Source organism: Oncorhynchus mykiss, chromosome 1, assembly GCF_057628025.1.
Source record: "Oncorhynchus mykiss isolate SJ-2025 chromosome 1, ASM5762802v1, whole genome shotgun sequence".
In the NCBI taxonomy this organism is placed as follows: Eukaryota; Metazoa; Chordata; class Actinopteri; order Salmoniformes; family Salmonidae; genus Oncorhynchus; species Oncorhynchus mykiss.
Window position 1 is genome coordinate 86,664,026 of NC_143022.1, and position 18,845 is coordinate 86,682,870.

An 18,845-nucleotide genomic window follows, 5' to 3' on the forward strand; every position below is an offset into this window, starting at 1 on the left:
TGAATGTGTGACTACATTGTGGACTAAAGTAGTTTAGGACAGTTCAGAACAGGATATATTTCTCTCTGTTAGCTGTTGATCTCTTCCCCCGTAAAAGGCCTGTCTATGTGTGATCTATGTGTGATTTTCTGTCCAAGTTGTTAATATATGTCTTGGTGTCCATGTGTGTCTCAGTGGTGGCTCAGTGTTCAACATGTACACAGAGGAGGAGGACGACGACGAGACGGGGGGCTTGGCTCTGGGACAGCCATCCCTGGAGAACTCTATCACCATGAACAAGATGAAGCTGCTCAAAGCCAAGATGGAGGACATGAACCTCAACAAGAAGGTAGATGGATTTTACTTCCTAGTTCTTTCCTTAGGATGTCATTATTCTCTATCCATTAACATGTGTCATGTCTTTGGCCATGCCGGATTAATTGATATGACATGCTATTCTATAAAATCCTTTCTCCGTAATTAATATTACCTGATTGAGCTAATCAGAGTCGGGGCACCACAAAATAATATTTATAGAGCTGATATCTTCCGAATAAACTCTTAAAGAACTAGTAATGTTTTACATCAATAGCAGTGAATATTAATCCTCATCTTAATTCAGTCTCATCTGAAAGTTATACATTCTTGGTTATCTTCACGAACCCTGGCTAACGAGTTGAATCAGCAATACAAAATTGGGTTGAATTATTTATTTACTAAATACCTAACTAATCACACAGAATTACATATACAAAGAATGAATCATACCTTGATTACAAATTGCGTCATAAAGGAAAACATCCCTAGCGGGCGGAACAGATATGACAGCTTGTTACACAAAAGAAAAGGGACTGGGTTTGAGTGAAAGAGCGGGAAGACTGAGTAACAAAGGGAGAAGCTGTGCTATCGTAAATACATCTTATGCATTCTAAATACCGCGCATTTGGAAAAGGAAAATGCAATAAATATTTACTTTGAGCTGCACTTCGGTAGGTTGGTGGTAGATGGAAGGTCGTGTTGCCAGACCGAGTCCTTTGTTCTTTGAAGAATGTCTCGAAGTATATTGGATACATTGTAGTAACGTCGTTGTGTGGTAGACGGGATACTCTGTTCTTTTCTAACCCTCGTTTGCAGCTGCTGTTGCTAACTCAACGGCTAGGAGGTATCACTTCTGTAGTGAATAAGAGTGAAAAATTCATACCATTCGCAACCAAAGCTCACGCTGAGATTGGCTTAATTCTGTAGTTGACATGTTAGTGCTTTTAACGCAGAGGCTGCAGACCTCACGTACTTGGAACAGATAGTTACATTTTCGTCAAGGCTTTATATAGTGGAGCGAGAAGGGTGTGTCTGAAAAGTTTTATAGCCCATGTCCCTTCACAGGGCTGGGCCACTGATTGAGCAGAGCCCTAACCTTATGAAAACCCAAATCTCTCATTTGGAAGCTAAAATTACATTTAATCTCTTCACCAATAATCTTATATTCAAACATTTAAATTGAACAACAATTCCATGTGAATCCGATAACTCTGTGTAGACTTTCCACTGTAGAGTTTATGTCATCTTATCATTGATGAGAATGTCTCAGATGACATCATATTCATTAAGTACCACCACATATGTTCAATTGGTCCGATTACCAGAATATAGTTCATTTCCCCCCACCTTCTGATGTTCCCAGAATCTCTATGTTAACCAAGGGGTTTTCAAATGTCACATCAGTGGGGTAGAGAGAGGAAAAAGGGGGGGGGGGGGTGTAAGAGGTATTTATGACTGTCATAAACCTACCCCCCAGACCAACGTCATGACACATGGTTAGGATAGAAGAGAATGGACGTCTTTATTATCCAAACAATTTTATTGGCAAAGTGCTTAACGGCAACCTAAACCTTCAAAATGCAAGTCCAGGTGACGACTCAGTGATTTACAAATCAACTTGCATCTCAAATAATTACTCATTTTGTTGTCAAAATGAGTAATTCTCTGCCTCCCCTTGCTCGAACTGATCCCTTCAAACGCGCTGTATGACTTTCTCTGTCTTCCCCCAGCCTAAGAGGTCTGCCAAGTTGAAACCTCTGTCACCTGTCAGTGCCCAGCCCTGCAGCAACTTTCTGGGGCTCCCCAGACACCACCGCCTCTTCCGTGTCCTGCCCCACATCAACCAATCCCACCACTCCACCTCACACTTACCTCCAATCAGGGACCAGGGATCCGCAACTCCCTCTACTCCCGTTGCTACTACCTCCGCCACCCACCTGTCAATCAGCGGCCAGGCACCGCCCTATTTCTCTTCCTCGTCCTGTTACATGCTTCAGGAAGAGGAGCCATGGGAGACCAGCCCCAAGTCGATCCGGCCCCCTCCTAAAGTGTCCCGGTTGGACATCGGCAGCACCAGGCTCATGAGGGACTGTGTGTATCCGCAGCTCCCTGCACTCCCCAGCAGGGGGCAGGCTGAGGGGACAGTGGAGCTGCCTGACTCCAGAGGAGAGGCACTGGGGCTGGAGTTGCTGGAGGAGGTTGCAAGCCTGCTGGAGCCCACACCGCCTGGAGCTCTGTACGGAAACCTGCTCACAGACCCCCTCATCCTGGACATCTCTACCCAGCCAGAGGAGGGTTTGGGTGGGTTGGATGGGGTAGGAGCCCTGGGGTTTGGAGCAGAGCTCTCCTCCACCCCCTCTCTCCTCTCCCAAGCTGAGGGGATGAACTCTTTAAACAACTGGGCTATGGGTGGTTCTGATAGGTTAGCCTGCAAAGGTCAGAGGACACAGTTACTAGGCAACACCCTTGATCATTTACCCGACTCTCCTTCCCCCTCTTCATCTTCCCCCTCTAGTAGATGGAAACTACCACAACCCTTTGAATTCACAGGCTCAGTAACGCCAACCCTACAATCCAATCCCCCCTCCTCCCGCCCCACCACTCTCTTCTCCCCTGCTCCACCTCTCCCCTCCTCTCTTCCACATGGCTCTCATCTGCGAGGCATCAAGATGGACTCCCCAGGCAAGTGGCCGGAGATGAGTAAAAGTGAGGCACGGGACATCACCAAGCTGGCCAACCAGGCCTGTAAGTACCCTCTCGGGTCCCTCAGCAACACAGAGCTCCTGGCCTCCCTGTCCTCTTCCTCCAGGACCCCAGTCAGCAGCAGCAGGGGAGGCCTGGGACAGAGCCTGGGATTTGGGTTGGAGCTGCCCGCTGTTGGGGCCTCCAGGCTGGGCATGCTAGGCTCTACGGCCCCCTCCCTACAAGCCAACATCCAGCTGCTCCAGGAGGACCTGATCCGACGGATGTCCCCACTACACAGAGCGAACGCCTCTTACATGGTGAGTCATGAGAACAGACTATTGATATACAACCCAGCTAGGCAGGAAAATGGTTACTATCCACAAATAAGGACTTGATGAACTGCCTAAATCAAAGCAGCACAATGATAGTGTGTTGTATTGTGAGGTACAGTACTCTTGTTCACTATATAGTTTGTGCGTAAACAATGTTTAGCATGATAAGGAGTGGAATGATGGCTAATCAGACTGATACCCAGGCGTTGTCAATATCCTTGTATTGACTTGGTCTGAAACCTCTCATTGTTCCAGGCACCCAACAGCCTGGGATCAGCTGGAGGCTCCAGTTCAATAAGGAGACCAGGTGAGTGGTAAAACCCAGGAATCCAGGTCTGCTCAAAAGGAGTCCCAAGTACTGCACTAGAGAATAGCATGCCATTTTCAAATGAGGCCCCAATTAGAAGTAGTGCATTATACAAGGGTAGGCCTCTCCAACCCTGTTCCTAGAGAGCTACAGTGGTTGCTCCACTAAAAGTTGTGTGATTATGCTGTGGTACTTAGAGGTCATTTGTGGGTTAGGACGGTACCCTGTGTCAGTACTTCATTGCTCCAGACCAGCGCAAGGGGGAGTTAGAGCACTGATTATGCTTTTGGTTCCTACTGTGTCTCTAACTGACAATGAATGGGCAACATAAACCTAAATATAAACTGATAATTGTGCATGACTTCAGTATTACTTACTAAAACTGTTGTGACGCTAAGGTTTTTATTTTATTTTGTTAGGATTATTCTTCTCTTACTGTAGTACTGTAGGCCACTGGTCACGTTGTACAGCGCCTGAGTGGTGGCCTCGACTGGAAGACCCATGAGATGACTGTAGGTTTTTAGTTTCTCTCCCTCTCCAAACAGAAATCATTCTAAATAACAAACAGGCTGTATTTACAAATTATTAACAATGTCTCACTCCACGTTCAAGAACGGCCTTTTTGTCACTCATTTTACGTTATTTGAAAACGAAATCCTCTCCAAAGTAAACAAAGTGATTTATTAATAATTTAGAATTATATAAAGCTCCTTGGATATTCTCAGATATATTATTAACCCTGTTATTAGCAGGACAATATGTATTGGTCCTGGCTCCCGAGTGGCTCACAGTGGGATTGCCTTGCAGTTCTCCAGCTGTATCCACTGAAAGCGCACGAGGTTCAAGGCACGGGGCACGGGATAGGCCGCAGAGCCGCGCACAGAAGACTGACCTATCCCATGGGGAAGAGAGGAAGGGGGAGGCGGTGGACCCCCACCCCGCCACACTCGGTAGCACAGAGCAACACTTTAAGGGGCATTGCACTAATAATGGCGCAAACTTGGGAAACGTTTTCGCTGTTCCTAGTGCCAGTCTGCACGTTCAAACTAAAACAATGTAACTAATAATGGTATCTTTATGTTTTCGTTAATAAAATGATGATAAAAATACTTTCCCAAAATGCCGACGTTCATTTAGTTATGGATCCATAATGAATTACTATGGGAATAAATATCACTGAATTACAGAAATATTGGATCAAAGTTGCCGAATGAAGGTAAATAAATTGTTGCTTACTGGAAAATACTCTTTTAAACACACGGTCACGTTGTACAGCACATTTATGGCTATTAGCAGGTAGCTGGACAATACTTGCCTAGAAGTAGGGTAGGGGGAGAATTCTATCGTTAAATGTATTTCTTAGTTAAATTGGCTGTATCCCAACCGGCCGTGATTGGTTGCAATTTCACTTTAATCCACCATTAAAGACAAAACATATAATACAACAAAAATTATTATAATTTTGTATCACATCCAACTGTGATTGGGAGTCCCATAGGGCGGTGCACAATTGGCCCAATGTTTCGATCACTTTAAAAAATAATAATAATAATAACCTCAATTATCGTTACATATTATCAAGTTGATGGCACAGTCAGCGGCATCTACATAAAGCTGAGTGACTCACTCATTCATGGCTTTGGATCAAAATCAACAAATACCAACATTCTTTCTAATAGACTTTAATAAAGAAATGTTTTAGTTATCCTGACCTGGACACCATGTACAGTATTATAATAGCCCATTATGGGACAATATACTGTCGTCACGTTGTGTTAGTTAATGTGACGACTGTTGCTCATCGAATGTTTCTAATTACGCGATTAACTGAATCAAGCAATTATTAACTCATAAACCTGGGGCACCATGGGAAAAACTAGTTTTTATTGAGTTTCTATTCACACACGTTTGTGCACACACAATGTCCTATACACACCATGCAATGAGCCAAGGACAGGCTTGCAGTACATCTTTGAGATCGGCTACATTGCAGTCGGCCTGCACAGATCACTGATCTGCAAATGACCTTGCATCCGAAATAACAACTCATTATGTAATCAAGATGAGCGATTCTATTTCTCAATTTGCTCAAACTGATTCTCTTCAAATAGCTCGTCTTAGTGTGGCTGGCCTTTGGGAACGCACCAGTGTTTCCTCTTGAAACATTTGTAGCAGTGGGGGAAAAGGTCATCTAGGTGCGGTCCAAGGAGGGGTCCCTCTCCCCTTGTTTTGGGGGTCTGGGGTCTCCCCAGAGTAATTTTTATGTAGGACTGAGAAGCTCAGTTCTGGTGAATTTTAAAAGGATGCTGACACCATCTAAAATATAATTTCCACCTCTAGAAATTATCCCAATAAATTGTTAAAGTAGCAATGTGTAAGTTATTGGGCGACCCGACCAAATTCACATAAAAATGTGAGTTATAGATCTATCTTTCTACTTTTAAGCAAGTCTACTAAGCGGTATGTTGCTATTTCTATGCTTCCTGTTAAGTTTTGTTTTTGCATCTTTTACTTTCGGTTTTGACAAACCAGCTGAAACAACTGTTTGTTAATGATGGTACAATGAAACAACTGTTTGTTAATGATGGTACAATGATTCTCTACATGCTTATTTTGTCACATAAACTATTATAGTTTTAGCAACCAGGAAATGGTTTCTAAATGGTTGCAGAGCGATTTCTTCTTCTTAGTGCAATTTTAACATATTGGACCATGCATATAGCCAATACATGTTCCATATTATTAGGTATGCTATTAGCAATAAGCATTATCACATGTAGCCCAACTGATGCAATCACATTTTATTGGCTGCATACACATATTTAAGCAGATGTTATTGTGGGTGTAGTGAAATGCTTGCAGCATGGTGGCTATAAATAAATAGTCTGACGCATGGGGTTGCCTATAGTATCTGTATTTAGTAAGCATGTCCCAATTTTTTTGTTGCATTAACACAGTGAATATAATGTACCTGTAGAGTAACTTGAGGTGAAACCCCATGTTCAAGAATGGCCTTTGTCCCTTTAGTCAGATTACAACTGTTCACTTTCAGGTATTTGAAAACGAAATAATCTCCAAAGTGTAGTTATTTTGAAAGTTGTTTGCAATTTCAGTTTAATCCACCTGAAAAGAAATAACAAATAATACAACAAATATTGTGGTTGAACTAAATAGATAAACCAGACAATAGATACACCAGACAACTCCGTAGTAGAATGATTTATCTAGTCATTACTTGTGGTGTTTGCAGAGGGAAAGTAAATGTGGACTGTTCTAGCATCCTCAAAGTGCGCCTCAACAAATCTTTTTTTCATATTCCATTTTTTGGGGGAGCGTGGCAGCAGTGATTTTGCTGTGGCACAGCGCCACAGCTAACTGACTGCAGCAGAAACAGTGTAGTACACACTGTAATAGTATATCAGAGCAGATTAGTGAGGAGGACATAACATCCAATCTCATGGCCCATTGCCTACCTGGTTGGGAGATTCTCCTGTCTGCTGTGTCACACTAACCTCTGTTTATATCGGCCCTGTTACGCCTGGGCTTCACCCCTATATCTCGGTTTGTCTTTTTCTGTCTCTCTCTCATTCTTGCTCTCTCCTGGTCTTGCGCTCTCACTTTCTCTGGCACTCTCTGTCTCTCGCTCTCTCTCTCTCTGTCTCTCTCTGTCTGTCTGTCTCTCTCTGTCTGTCTCTCTCTCTGTCTCATATATAAGGCATGGGAAACGTGTTAAAATTGCCAATGCAAGTGAGGTAGATAATATAAAAAAGTGAAATAATCAATAAAAATTAACAGTAAACATTACACATACAGAACGTTCAAAACAATAAAGACATTACAAATGTGATATTATGTATATATACAGTGTTGTAACAATGTACAAATGGTTAAGGGTACACAAGGGAAAATAAATAAACATGAATATGGGTTGTATTTACAATGGTGTTTGTTCTTCACTGGTTGCCCTTTTCTTGTGGCAACAGGTCACCAGTCTTGCTGTTGTGATGGCACACTGTGGAATTTCACACAGTAGATATGGGAGTTTATCAAAATCAGGTTTATTTTCGAGTTCTTTGTGGATCTATGTAATCTGAGGGAAATATGTGTCTCTAATATGGTCATACATTGGGCAGGAGGTTAGGAAGTGCAGCTCAGTTTCCACCTCCATTTTGTGGGCAGTGTGCACATAGCCCGTCTTCTCTTGAGAGCTATGTCTGCCTACGTCGGCCTTTCTCAATAGCAAGGCTATGCTCACTGAGTCTGTACATAGTCAAAGCTTTCCTTAAGTTTCACAGTGGTCCGGTATTCTGCCACTGTGTACTCTCTGTTTAGGGCCAAATAGCATTCTAGTTTGCTCAGATTTTTTGTCAAAACTTTCCAATGTGTCAAGTAATAATTTGTTGGTTTTCTCAGGATTTGGTTGGGTCTAATTGTGTTGCTGTCCTGGGGCTCTGTGGGTTGTGTTTGTGAACAGAGCCCCAGGACCAGCTTGCTTAGGGGACTCTTCTCCAGGTTCATCTCTCTGTAGGTGATGGCTTTGTTATGGAAGGTTTGGGAATCGCTTCCTTTTAGGTGGTTATAGAATTTAACGTATCTTTTCTGGATTTTGATAAGTTGTTCACTGATATTTTTGCTGAATTCTGCATGCAGAGTCTCAATTTGGTGTTTGTCCCATTGTGTGAAGTCTTGGTTGGTGACCTGACCCCAGACCTCACAACCCTAAAGGGCAATGGGTTCTATAACTGTTTCAAGTATTTTTAGCCAGATCCTAATTGGTATGTCAAATTTATGTTCCTTTTGATGGCATAGAATGTCCTTCTTGCCTTGTCTCTCAGATCGTTCACATCTTTGTGGAAGTTACTTGTGGCGCTGATGTTTAGGCCAAGGTATGTATAGTTTGTGTGCTCTAGGGCAATGGTGTCTAGATGGAATTTGTATTTGTGGTCCTGGCAACTGGACCTTTTTTGGAACACCATTATTTTGGTCTTACTGACATTTACTGTCAGGGCCCAGGTCTGACAGAATCTGTGCAGAAGATCTAGGTGCTGCTGTAGGCCCTCCTTGGTTGGTGACACAAGCACCAGATCATCAGCAAACAATGGACATTTGACTTCAGATTCTAGTAGGGTGAGGCCGGGTGCTGCAGACTTTTCTCGTGCCCTCTCCAATTCGTTGATATATATTTTGAAGAGGGTAGGGTTTAAGCTGTATCTCTGTCTCACCCCACGGCCCTGTGGAAAGAAATGTATGTGTTTGTTCTTTGCCTATTTTAACCGCACAGTTGTTTGTGTACAGTTGAGGTCGGAAGTTTACATACACTTAGGTTGGAATCATTAAAACTCGTTTTTCAACCACCACAAACAGCAGCAAAGGACCCTGTGAAGATGCTGGAGGAAACGGGTACAAAATAATCTATATTCACAGTAAAATGAGTCCTATATCGACATAACCTGAAAGGCCGCTCAGCAAGGAAGAAGCCACAGCTCCAAATCCACCTTAAAAAAGCCAGACTACAGTTTGCAACTGTACATGGGGACGAAGATTTTATTTTTTCCCTCTGGTCTGATGAAACAAAAATAGAACTGTTTGGCCATAATGACCATTGTTATGTCTGGAGGAAAAAGGGGGATGCTTGCAAGCTGAAGAACACCATCCCAACCGTGAAGCATGGGGGTGGCAGCACCATGTTGTGGGGGTGCTTTGCTGCAGGAGGGACTGGTGCACTTCACAAAATAGATGGCATCATGAGGGAGGAAATTAGGTGGATATATTGAAGCAACATCTCAAGACATCAGTCAGGAAGTTAAAGCTTGGTCGCAAATGGGTCTTCCAAATGGACAACGACCCCAAGCATACGTCCAAAGTTGTGGCAAAATGGCTTAGGACAACAAAGTCAAGGTATTGGAGTGGCCTACAAACCTGACTCAGATACACCAGCTCTGTCAGGAGGAATGGGCCAAAATTTCACCCAACTTATTGTGGGACGCTTGTGGAAGGCTACCCAAAATGGTTGACCCAATTTAAACAATTTAAAGGCAATGCTGCTATATACTAATTGAGTGTATGTGAACTTCTGACCCACTGTGAATGTGATGAAAGAAGTAAAAACTGAACTAAATCATTCTCTCTCCTATTATTTTGACATTTCACATTAAAATTAATTGGTGACCCAAAACTGGGAATTTTTAACTAGGATTAAGTGTCAGGAATTGTGGAAATCCTGAGTTTAAATGTATTTGGCAACTTATTACTTCAACTGTGTGTGTGTGTGTGTGTGTGTATATATATATATATATATATTACCCCTTTTTCGTCCTAATTTAGTGGTATCCAATTGGTAGTTAGTCTTGTCTCATTGCTGCAACTCCTGTACGTTCTCGGGAGAGGCGAAGGTCGAGAGCCGTGCGTCCTCTGAATCCCAACCGAGCTGCACTGCTTCTTGACACGATGCAGTGCCTTAGATGCTGTGCCTGCTCCACGCGGGAGGCCCTCGTAAACTTAATTAACATGGGAATCATTTCTATCTGCTGCGAGGAGTGTAAGATTGTGATCACAATTCCCTCACTGGACCCAAGGGAGGACATTCAGTTGAGAGAGCCTCTTCTTTTGTGTTACCTTGGTAATAGTTAGGAAACTAAACATAATTTAAGAGTGACATATTTGATGTTAATATCACCGCAGTGACTTTATTTTGATTACTCAGTTATGTTCTTTCTATCTTCTTATTCTGGTCTCCTCCCTCCAGGCCCCCCTGCATATCACCTGCCTTCAGTCAAGGTTCCACTGGCAAAGAAGAAGAAGAAATCTAAACACTGCTTCCTCTGTGGCAAGAAGACTGGTCTGGCCACCAGCTACGAGTGCAGGTTCACCTCTCAATTCTTCTATCATTCTCCCCCCCTACCTGCCTCTCTCTCCCTCATTAATCATTGTATTTCAATCAAGTCTGTTTTGTGTGTGTCTGTCCTACTCCTATGGATGCCAGAAGTTAGTTTCATTAGTCGTATTTACTAGGATTGAGAAGCTCAGTTCTGGTGACTTTTAAAAGGATGTTATACTCCCAAATGAATAAAAATGAAATTATGCTGACACCATCTAAAATATGATTTCCACGTCTAGAAATTAGCCCAATAAATGATTTTAGTGTCAATATATAACTTGTTGGGCGACCCGATCAAATTCACATAAAAAGTTAGTTATAGATCTATCATTCTACTTTTAAGCAAGTCTACGAAGCGGTAGATATGTTCTATGTTGCTATTTCTATGCTTCCTGGTACGTTTTTGTTGTTTTTGCATCTTTTACATTCAGTTTTGACAAACAAGCTGAAACAACTGTTTGTTAATGATGGTACAATGAAACAACTGTTTGTTAATGATGGTACATAATGATGGTACAATGATTCTCTACACGCTTATTTTGTCACATAAACTGAAATTAGGCAAACTATTATAGTTTTAGCAACCAGGAAATGGCAGAGCGATTTCTTCATAGTGCAACTTTAACATATTGGACCATGCATATAGCCAATGCATGGTCCATATTATTAGCTATGCTATTAGCAATAATATAGTATCTGTATTTAGTAAGCATGTCCCAAAAAACTTGCATTAACACAGTGAATATAATGTACCTGTAGGGTAACTTGAGGTGAAACGCCACATGGGTTATCACACATCCTGCCTGTACTTCTCACACAAACCACTTCATAAAACAATTGTGTGTGTGTGTGTGTGTGTGTGTGTGTGTGTGTGTGTGTGTGTATCTGTCCTACTACTAGTTATGCCAGGAATTAAAGTTTGACGTTTTATTAGTTTGAAATTTCACATTGTATAGTATCATTCATCAGATATTCGGATATTCAAAACAGGTTTATTTGTTTTTAAAGTACTTTTTAACCTGAGAATTGCTGCATGAGGGAGAGAGGATGGTGCGCTATTGCTGCAGCTGGCTCCGGATGTTATATTTGGGAGGTGTGTGTGTAGCGCGCAGACATGGCGAGAGACGCCATCGCAATTTGGCTACAGCCAAGACTTGCTGACTAGTAGCAGCCACAATGTTATTTATCATCCCATATAATAGTGCATGTCTTGTAACCTAGAGAAGCTATAGCTAGCTAGCCAGCCAAGCTAGCCAGGCTAATTGAGGCGCACATCCTGTGCTTTCTCTCAACCCCATTCATATAAAACAGCCTACCTGCTGGTTGCTCATTGTCTCCTACTCCTTCAAATTGCAAACTTTTTATTCCAAAAATGTATTCCATATTGCATTAGTGAACATCCTTCTCCACTTGCTACACATTGAGCCTCTTTGACACTTTGATTGGCCAACATTAACAACAAGCTACACACTGTGAAGGCTACCAGTTGGCTACCCGTCTTTTTTTTTATAGGGCACACCATGCACGTCATAAAAATGTTAATGTTTGTTTTATTAAATGCATTATTTGAAATGTCATGGTATATCCTTGTATGTCACATGGATATTTGAATTTAGTGAAAGCCTTTTCAGTGTTAGAGGCATTTGAATACTAACGTCTTTTTGAACAAATGTAGCCGTGCACATTCCTAGCATGTACAGGATACACATGGTATATACCGTCCAACAAAATGCTTAGTTGCAGGTTCCTTCTCGACAATGCGATAATAATATGAACATAAAGATAATGGCTCAGTGGAATAAAATAAACGTTTTAGCATAAATATAATACAGGAAGGCACAATTATATAGTCCAATATTTACACATGTTTTGGGGAAGGGGGATTGTTCATGTCTATTTTATTTTTTTATTTTTTTTTATTTTACCTTTATTTAACCAGGCAAGTCAGTTAAGAACAAATTCTTATTTTCAATGACGGCCTGGGAACAGTGGGTTAACTGCCTGTTCAGGGGCAGAACGACACCTTGTACCTTGTCAGCTCGGGGGTTTGAACTCGCAACCTTCCGGTTACTAGTCCAACGCTCTAACCACTAGGCTACCCTGCCGCCCCTAAGAGTTTGTGTCATCAACATGATATCACATCACATGCTGGCTTAAGTCTCCACCACCACAACTCCATTATCTCTCCCCTCTTCCCCATCTCCCCTCCTCCTTTTCCTCCTCCCTTCCTCTCCCCGCTCCTTGTCCTTGCATAGAGAACACAGTGTGTGGTGGTGACGCAACAGAGTAACTGGAGCTGTGTAAACTCCTGGTCATAACGCTTAATTAACCATCTGATGTTTGAGTCACGCTGTGTGCAAAATATTCTAATTGTACTTGGACTCGATCACACAGCGCTAACTGTGATAGTGTTACACTTGGTGTGTGTGGTTGAAAGTAGGACAGTTGCGTTGTAACACGCCCCTAGTCTGTAGTTTCATCTGAAAAACGGATCTGAAAATATAGTTGGTCATAGTTAAATAAATGTGGAGGGTGCCCAATTTTTTTTCTACAGGTGTTAAGACCAAGGAAAGGGGTCCCTGTATATAGTATGCTTACTTTCTCTAGTTCTTATTTTTCTTTGTGTTTTCGTTCTACCTTATGTTATTTTTAGTACTACATTGATATTGATTACTGCATTGTTGGGTTTAGTTCTTGCAAGAAAGGCATTTCACTGTGCATGTGACATTAAAACTTTAAACTTGAGGGGGGGAATCCAGTTTAGACCAATGAGATGCACCATCCCATGGTGTTATGAGTTCAGATGAAGGAAAGGAGATGGTGCACCCATGGTGTTAGGATGAAGGAAAGGAGATGGTGCACCCATGGTGTTATGAGTTAGGATGAAGGAAAGGAGATGAGGAGAGGACTATAGAGCAGTCAAGGGGAATACTGGAAATGATGATGCAACAACTTTCAATACTGTGCCCTTGGATGACTCCTTAGCCCTAGCTGCCTAGCACAAACCATCACACACACACTTTTTTTGTTGTCTCTATTTCAGTTCCTCTGGGATGGAGAAGGGATAGAGGTCTGAATAAAGCTAGATATACAGTGCATTCGTAAAGTATTCAGACCCTTTGCAATGTTTTGTTATTATGGGGTGTTGTGTGTAGATTGAGGGGGAAAACAATTTTAATCAATTTTACAATAAGGCTGTGACATTAGAAAATGTGGACAAAATCAAGGGGTCTGAATACTTTCCAAATGCACTGTAGCTGCAGGCTTTCAGTAAAGTGTTACCAATTGGTGTTCTACTTATTACTATTGTTCAGTAGAAATCTGTTATTATATCATCACACTTTCAAATCCCCTCCAACTTTGGGAGGTTTAAAATGGAACAGTCACAGCCATACTGTCTGAATAGGGCTGTTGTGTTATTTTTCTCAGGTGTGGTAACAACTTCTGCGCCACCCACCGCTATGCAGAGACCCACGACTGCACGTACAACTACAAGAGCGCCGGACGCCGCTTCCTCCAGGAAACCAACCCCATCGTCAATGCTCCCAAGCTGCCCAAGATCTGAACCCCTCCCCATGTCCCCCCTCTATCCCTGCACTCCTCTTTCCTCTTTGGGATGAAGAGAGAGAAAATAACAGCTGTACCTGAATGATTTAAAAAGAAAGAAGGAACATGATCACCACTGTGTGCTTTTAAATTGACTTAACGACTTCAAACGCCAAGTGTGAACAAAACGGAGAACACAGAATATTAGCAAATTAACTTTAGTAGCTAGCTGTTTCCTTCGCTCTGGACAATGTGAACGAACTGTTCATCCGCTTTTCCTCATACAGTAACCTTGATTGTTTTCCATAGCAGGAAAGTATTGCATGTACATTTTGTAGTTTTTAAAGCAGAATGTCTGTCTATTTCATGTTTTAACAGAAGTGCATGACTCCAAGCGTATAATGTTATATCTTTATATTTTTTGCTTTATCAGATTGTTTCTAAACATAGGACTGCAGATCAGTCTTTGAGAGATGCACTTTAGAATGATCATATTTATATACCAATATTAGACTTTGACATTTCTTCGAGGGAAGGCTGCTGTTTTTCTTTTTGTAATGAAGTGTTTTTGTTGTCTTCATAATGTTTTTATATCCAGTACCCATCTCTCTTTTCCCCTGCTTCTATGGGCACATACAGTACCAGTCAAAAGGTTGGACACACCTACTCATTCAAGGGTTTTTCTTTATTTTTACTATTTTTCTACATTGTAGAATAATAGTGAAGACATCAAAACTATGAAGTATCACATATGGAATCATGTAGTAACCAAAAAAGTGTTAAACAAATCAAACAATATTTTAGATTTTCCCCTTTCCCTTGATGGTAGCTTTGCATTCTCTCAACCAGCTACACCTGGATTGCTTTTCCAACATCCTTGAAGGAGTTCCCACATATGCTGAGCATTTGTTGACTGCTTTTCCTTCACTCTGCAGTCCAACTCATCCCAAATCATCTCAATTGGGTTGTGGTTCAGTGAATGCGGAGGCCACAGAATGCTGTGGTTGCCATGTTGGTTAAGTATGCCTTGAATTGTCAATAAATCACTGACACGGTCTCCAGCAATGCACCACTACAACAACTCCTCCATGCTTCATGGAGGGAACCACACATGCATCCGTTCACCTACTCTGCGTCTCACAAAGACACCGGTTGGAACCAAAATCTACAATTTGGACTCAATGGACAGATTTCCACCGGTCAAATGTCCATTGCTCGTGTTTCTTGGCCCAAGCCAGTCTTGTTTTTATTTGTCTCCTTTTAGTAGTGTTTTATTGGCAGCGATTTGACCATGAAGGCCCGATTCACGCAGCCTCCTCTGAACAGTTGATGTTGAGATGTGTCTGTTACTTCAACTCTGAAGCATTTATTTGGGCTGTAATTTCTGAGACTGGTAACGCTAATAATGAACTTATCCTCTGCAGCAGAGGTAACTCTGGGTCTTCCATTCCTGTGGCAATCCTCGAGAGCCAGTTTCATCATAGCGCTTGATGGTTTTTGCGACTGCACTTGAAGAAACTTAAAGTTCTTGACATTTTCAGGATTGACTGACCATGTCGTTTATCTTTTCATATGACTATGGCAATAACAGCTGAAATATGGTAAAAGTCCATACTATCTTCTGTATACCAACCCTACCTTGTCAGAACACAACTGATTGTCTCAAACGCATTAAGAAGGAAAGAAATTCCACAAATGAACTTTTAACAAGGCACACCTGTTAATTGAAATGCATTCCAGGTGACTACCTCATGAAGCTGGTTGAGAGAATGCCAAAAGTGTGCAAAGCTGTCATCAAGGCAAAGTGTGGCTACGTAAAATATATTTTGATTTGTTTAACTTTGGGCTTGACGTGCCGCTAGTGCCCCCCTCGACAACATCCGGTGAAATTGCAGAGCGCGAAATTCAAAATACAAAAATAGTAATATTAAACATTCATGAAAATACAAGTGTCATACATCATTTAAAAGCTAAACTACTTGTTAATCCAGCCGCTTGGTCAGATTTCAAAAAGGTTTTACGGCAAAAGCATACCATGCGATTATCTGAGGACATCGCCCCACATACAAAAGCATTAACATTTTCCAAACCAGCAGAGGCGTCACAAAAGTCAGAAATAGCGTTTAAAATGAATCACTTACCTTTTGAAGATCTTCCTCTGTTTGCAATCCCAAGTGTCCCAGCTACACAACAAATGGTCGTTTTGTTCGATAAAGTCCTTTTATATCCCAAAAAAGTCAGTTTAGTTGGCTTGTTTGATTGAGTAATCCACCTGTTCCACTTGTTCAAAATGCATACAAAGGAATCCCAAAGGTTACCAATAAACTTAGTCTAAAGTCAAACAACGTTTCTAATCAATCCGTAGGTACCCTAATATATAAATAAACTATACAAATTAAGACTGAGAATAGTGTGTTCAATACCGGAGACAAATAACGAGGTGTCTGTTACACTCACTGACCTTATTTTAACAGTTTTAGAAACTTCAGAGTTTTCTATCCAATTATATGCATATCCTAGCTTCTGGGCCTGAGTAACAGGCAGTTTACTTTGGGCACGTCAGTCATCCGAACTTCCGAATTCTGCCCCCTATCCCTATTAACACTTTTTTTTTGGTTACTACATGATTCCATATGTGTTGATTCAGAGTTTTGATGTCGATGCTATTATTCTACAATGTAGAAAATTGTAAAACATTAAGAAAAACCCTTGAATGAGTAGGTGTGTGAACTTGTGACTGAAACTATACATACTGGCATCACCTTTACAACACGTATTTTACTAAAGGGTATAGCACTTCCCGTTGATGAGAAACTACACTGAACAAAAATATAAACGCAACATGTAAAGTGTTGGTCCCATGTTTCATGAGCTGAAATAAAAGATCCCAGAAATCTTTCATATGCACAAAAATATTATTTCTCTCATTGCGCACACATATTTGTTTAAATCCCTGTTACTGAGCATTTTTCATTTGCAAGGATAATCCATCTACCTGACAGGTGTGGCATATCAAGAAGCTGATTAAACAGCATGATCATTACACAGGTGCACCTTGTGCTGGGGACAATAAAAGGACACTCTAAATTGTACAGTTTTGTCACACAATGCCACAGATGTCTCATGTTTTGAGGGAACTTGCAATTGGCATGCTGACTGCAGGAATGTCCACCAGAAATGTTGCCAGAGGAATTAATTTCTCTACCATAAGCTGCCACAAATGGTGTTTTTAGAGAATTTGGCAGTATGTCCGACAAGCTTCACAATCGTAGACCACGCCAGCCCAGGATTTCCAACATCCGGCATCTTCACCTGCAGGATCATCTGAGATCAGCCACGCAGACAATTGATGAAACTGTGGGTTTGCACAACCAAAAGATTTTATGCACAAACTGTCAGAAATCGTTTCAGGGAAGCTCATCTGCATGCTCGTCTTCCTCACCAGGGTTTTGACCTGACTGCAGTTTGGTGCCGTAACTGACTTCAGTGGGCAACTGCTCACCTTCGATGGTAACTGGTACCCTGGAGAAGGGTGTTCTTCACGGATGAATCCTGGTTTCAACTGGGATTAATCCATGTGAACGAGCTGTTTGCTGATGTCAACATTGTGAACAGAGCGCCCCATGTTGGCGGTGGGGTTATGGTAGGAGCAGGCAAAAGCTATGGACAACAAACACAAGGGGTTTGGATCACTACTGGCTGTAAGCGAACGAGTGCTGCGCGTTTGGAGCAATACTGGCTGTATCCAAGGCTCAGCCAATCATTTACAAAACAACAGAATGCAGCACTGCACGTGACTGAAGAAAGAAGAGACAACCAATTTACTAGTTACAGCATCAGTGCGTGTTCTGGAAAGTCAGCTTGCCAGTTACGGCAGCGTGTCCCCTGAACAATAACGAAGAGGTAACGTTAGGTGAGAAGCCTGACCACGGAGACGGGGATGAGAAGGTGATGGAGTGTACTTCATGAGCTGTAACCAAAAAACTGGAAAGTTTGAGTTTTTTTTTTTAATATATATTTTTTTATTTCACCTTTATTTAACCAGGTAGGCTAGTTGAGAACAAGTTCTCATTTGCAACTGCGACCTGGCCAAGATAAGGCATAGCAGTGTGAACAGACAACACAGAGTTACACATGGAGTAAACAATTAACAAGTCAATAACACAGTAGAAAAAAAAGTCTATATACATTGTATGCAAAAGGCATGAGAAGGTAGGTGAATAATTACAATTTTGCAGATTAACACGAGTGATAAATGATGGTCATGTACAGGTAGAGATATTGGTGTGCAAAAGAGCAGAAAAGTAAATAAAGAAAAACAGTATGGGGATGAGGTAGGTGAAAATGGGTGGGCTATTTACCAATAGACTATGTACAGCTGCAGCAATCGGTTAGCTGCTCAGATAGCAGATGTTTGAAGTTGGTGAGGGAGATAAAAGTCTCCAACTTCAGCGATTTTTGCAATTCGTTCCAGTCACAGGCAGCAGAGAACTGGAACGAAAGGCGGCCAAATGAGGTGTTGGCTTTAGGGATGATCAGTGAGATACACCTGCTGGAGCGCGTGCTACGGATGGGTGTTACCATCGTGACCAGTGAACTGAGATAAGGCGGAGCTTTACCTAGCATGGACTTGTAGATGACTTGGGGCCAGTGGGTCTGGCGACGAATATGTAGCGAGGGCCAGTCGACTAGAGCATACAGGTCGCAGTGGTGGGTGGTATAAGGTGCTTTAGTGACAAAACGGATGGCACTGTGATAAACTGCATCCAGTTTGCTGAGTAGAGTGTTGGAAGCAATTTTG

The 18,845-nt window shown here is 41.9% G+C and overlaps 1 protein-coding gene across 5 annotated transcripts in view; it reads left to right on the forward strand.

Annotated features, from left to right (window-relative positions):
• The window catches only part of LOC110530741 (AN1-type zinc finger protein 4), a 38,032-nt gene extending 21,075 nt beyond the window's left edge, over positions 1-16,957 (forward strand). For all 5 annotated transcript variants that reach the window (XM_090242628.1, XM_090242623.1, XM_090242622.1 and 2 more), the window contains 5 exons: positions 175-328; positions 2,028-3,299; positions 3,570-3,621; positions 10,367-10,484; positions 13,928-16,957. In XM_090242628.1, the coding sequence (XP_090098754.1) occupies positions 175-328; positions 2,028-3,299; positions 3,570-3,621; positions 10,367-10,484; positions 13,928-14,063 (1,732 nt within the window). In that variant the 3' untranslated portion in view covers positions 14,064-16,957. The remainder of the gene's footprint in view (positions 1-174; positions 329-2,027; positions 3,300-3,569; positions 3,622-10,366; positions 10,485-13,927) is intronic.
• Positions 16,958-18,845: the final 1,888 nt, after the last annotated feature.